This window comes from Antrostomus carolinensis, unplaced genomic scaffold (genome assembly GCF_000700745.2).
Source record: "Antrostomus carolinensis isolate BGI_N321 unplaced genomic scaffold, ASM70074v2 scaffold53823, whole genome shotgun sequence".
NCBI lineage: Eukaryota > Metazoa > Chordata > Aves > Caprimulgiformes > Caprimulgidae > Antrostomus > Antrostomus carolinensis.
Window position 1 is genome coordinate 1 of NW_010304129.1, and position 1,263 is coordinate 1,263.

General features: G+C 44.3%; 1 protein-coding gene across 1 annotated transcript; it reads right to left on the bottom strand.

Moving 5' to 3' along the window:
- Positions 1-364: 364 nt before the first annotated feature.
- Positions 365-1,198, bottom strand: LOC104522117 (hepatic lectin-like; the record flags this gene model as incomplete). Its single annotated transcript, XM_010164321.1, has 3 exons — positions 365-516; positions 902-976; positions 1,087-1,198. Coding segments are annotated over 3 exons (339 nt in total), but the record flags the coding sequence as incomplete, so codon positions are not given.
- Between the last annotated feature and the right edge of the window lie 65 nt (positions 1,199-1,263).

Below are 1,263 nucleotides of genomic sequence, written 5' to 3' on the forward strand. Positions count from 1 at the left end.
CCCACCCTACCAGTCCCCTTCCCCTTGTCCCTCAATTATTATTATTTTAATATCATGATTATATCAAGTTTTATTTAATTTCCATGATTAACTTGTTCTTCTCTCACCCCACCAGTCTCCTCACCCCCCAATTCTCTCCCCTGGGGAAGGGGGGAGTGAGCGAGCGGCTGTGTTTGGCTTCCAGCCCAGTGCTCCCAGTTCAACCAGCAAGCAGACAGAGCAGGTTCTGCCTGCTCTCTGCTGGTCGATCTCAAGGATGACAGCACCAGCTCGGAGATGTTGGGGTGTTGATGGCAGCCAGGAGCCGGGGATGTTTTGGGGGTGTAAGATTTGGGTTGTTTTGAGGGGTTTTGGGTTGTTTTACCTGCTTGGCGAAGCTGTTGACGACAGCCAAGTGCGAGCGCATCTCCTCGCACTGAGCCTTGGCTTTGTACCAGCTGGTTCTGGTTAAGGAGAAGTAATAACATTTGCCATCAAAATATTCCCATTCCCTGGAATCGGGGCCGCAGGGAAACACTGGGGGGGAGAAAAATGAGGAAGAATTCAACAGGATTGAGGAAAATCCAACTGCTCCTCGTTGGGTTTCATCCCAACATCAGGGTTTTCCCAGTAACCAAACTGGTGTGGAGACAAACCTGAAGCTCAGAGGTTGGATTGTCACCAAGGTGGCAACCAACACCCTAAATTCTTTCTACCCAACGCAAAAATTGATGGTTTTGGGGTTTTTTTTTTTCCAAAATATATAAGTTTTTGTTGCTGGCAGAGCAGCAGACTCAAAGGGGTGATGCCCAGCACCAGCTTGGCGAAGGAAGACGGAGCAGCAACATTTTGGGGAGAATTTAGAGGAAACTTTGGAGTGAAATAAAAATTGGTGAGTTTGGAAAAGAATCCAAAAACTTACAGAGAAAATCCCTGTTGGAAAAATTGTGTTTCCGTTCCGGATGCACCTCGTTGAGTTTGGAAGAAATTGCTGAAACTGAGAGAAAAAGAGGGAGAGACGTTGGGTTCCACGGGACAGGGTGGAATTTGCTTAATTAATAAATTAATTAATTTGCTTCATTAATGAATTCAAAGATATCTCAGTACCTCTGGAGAGTGACACAGCGAAGAGGGTGATGATGAGGAAGAAGGAGAGGGCCAGTAGCAGGTAGACGGTGAAAAAGGATCTCAGCTTCTGCTGGAAGAAGTTTCTGTCTTTAAAAGAAAAGAAAAGAAATAAAATAAAATATAAAAAAATTAAATTAAATTAAAATAAAAAATATA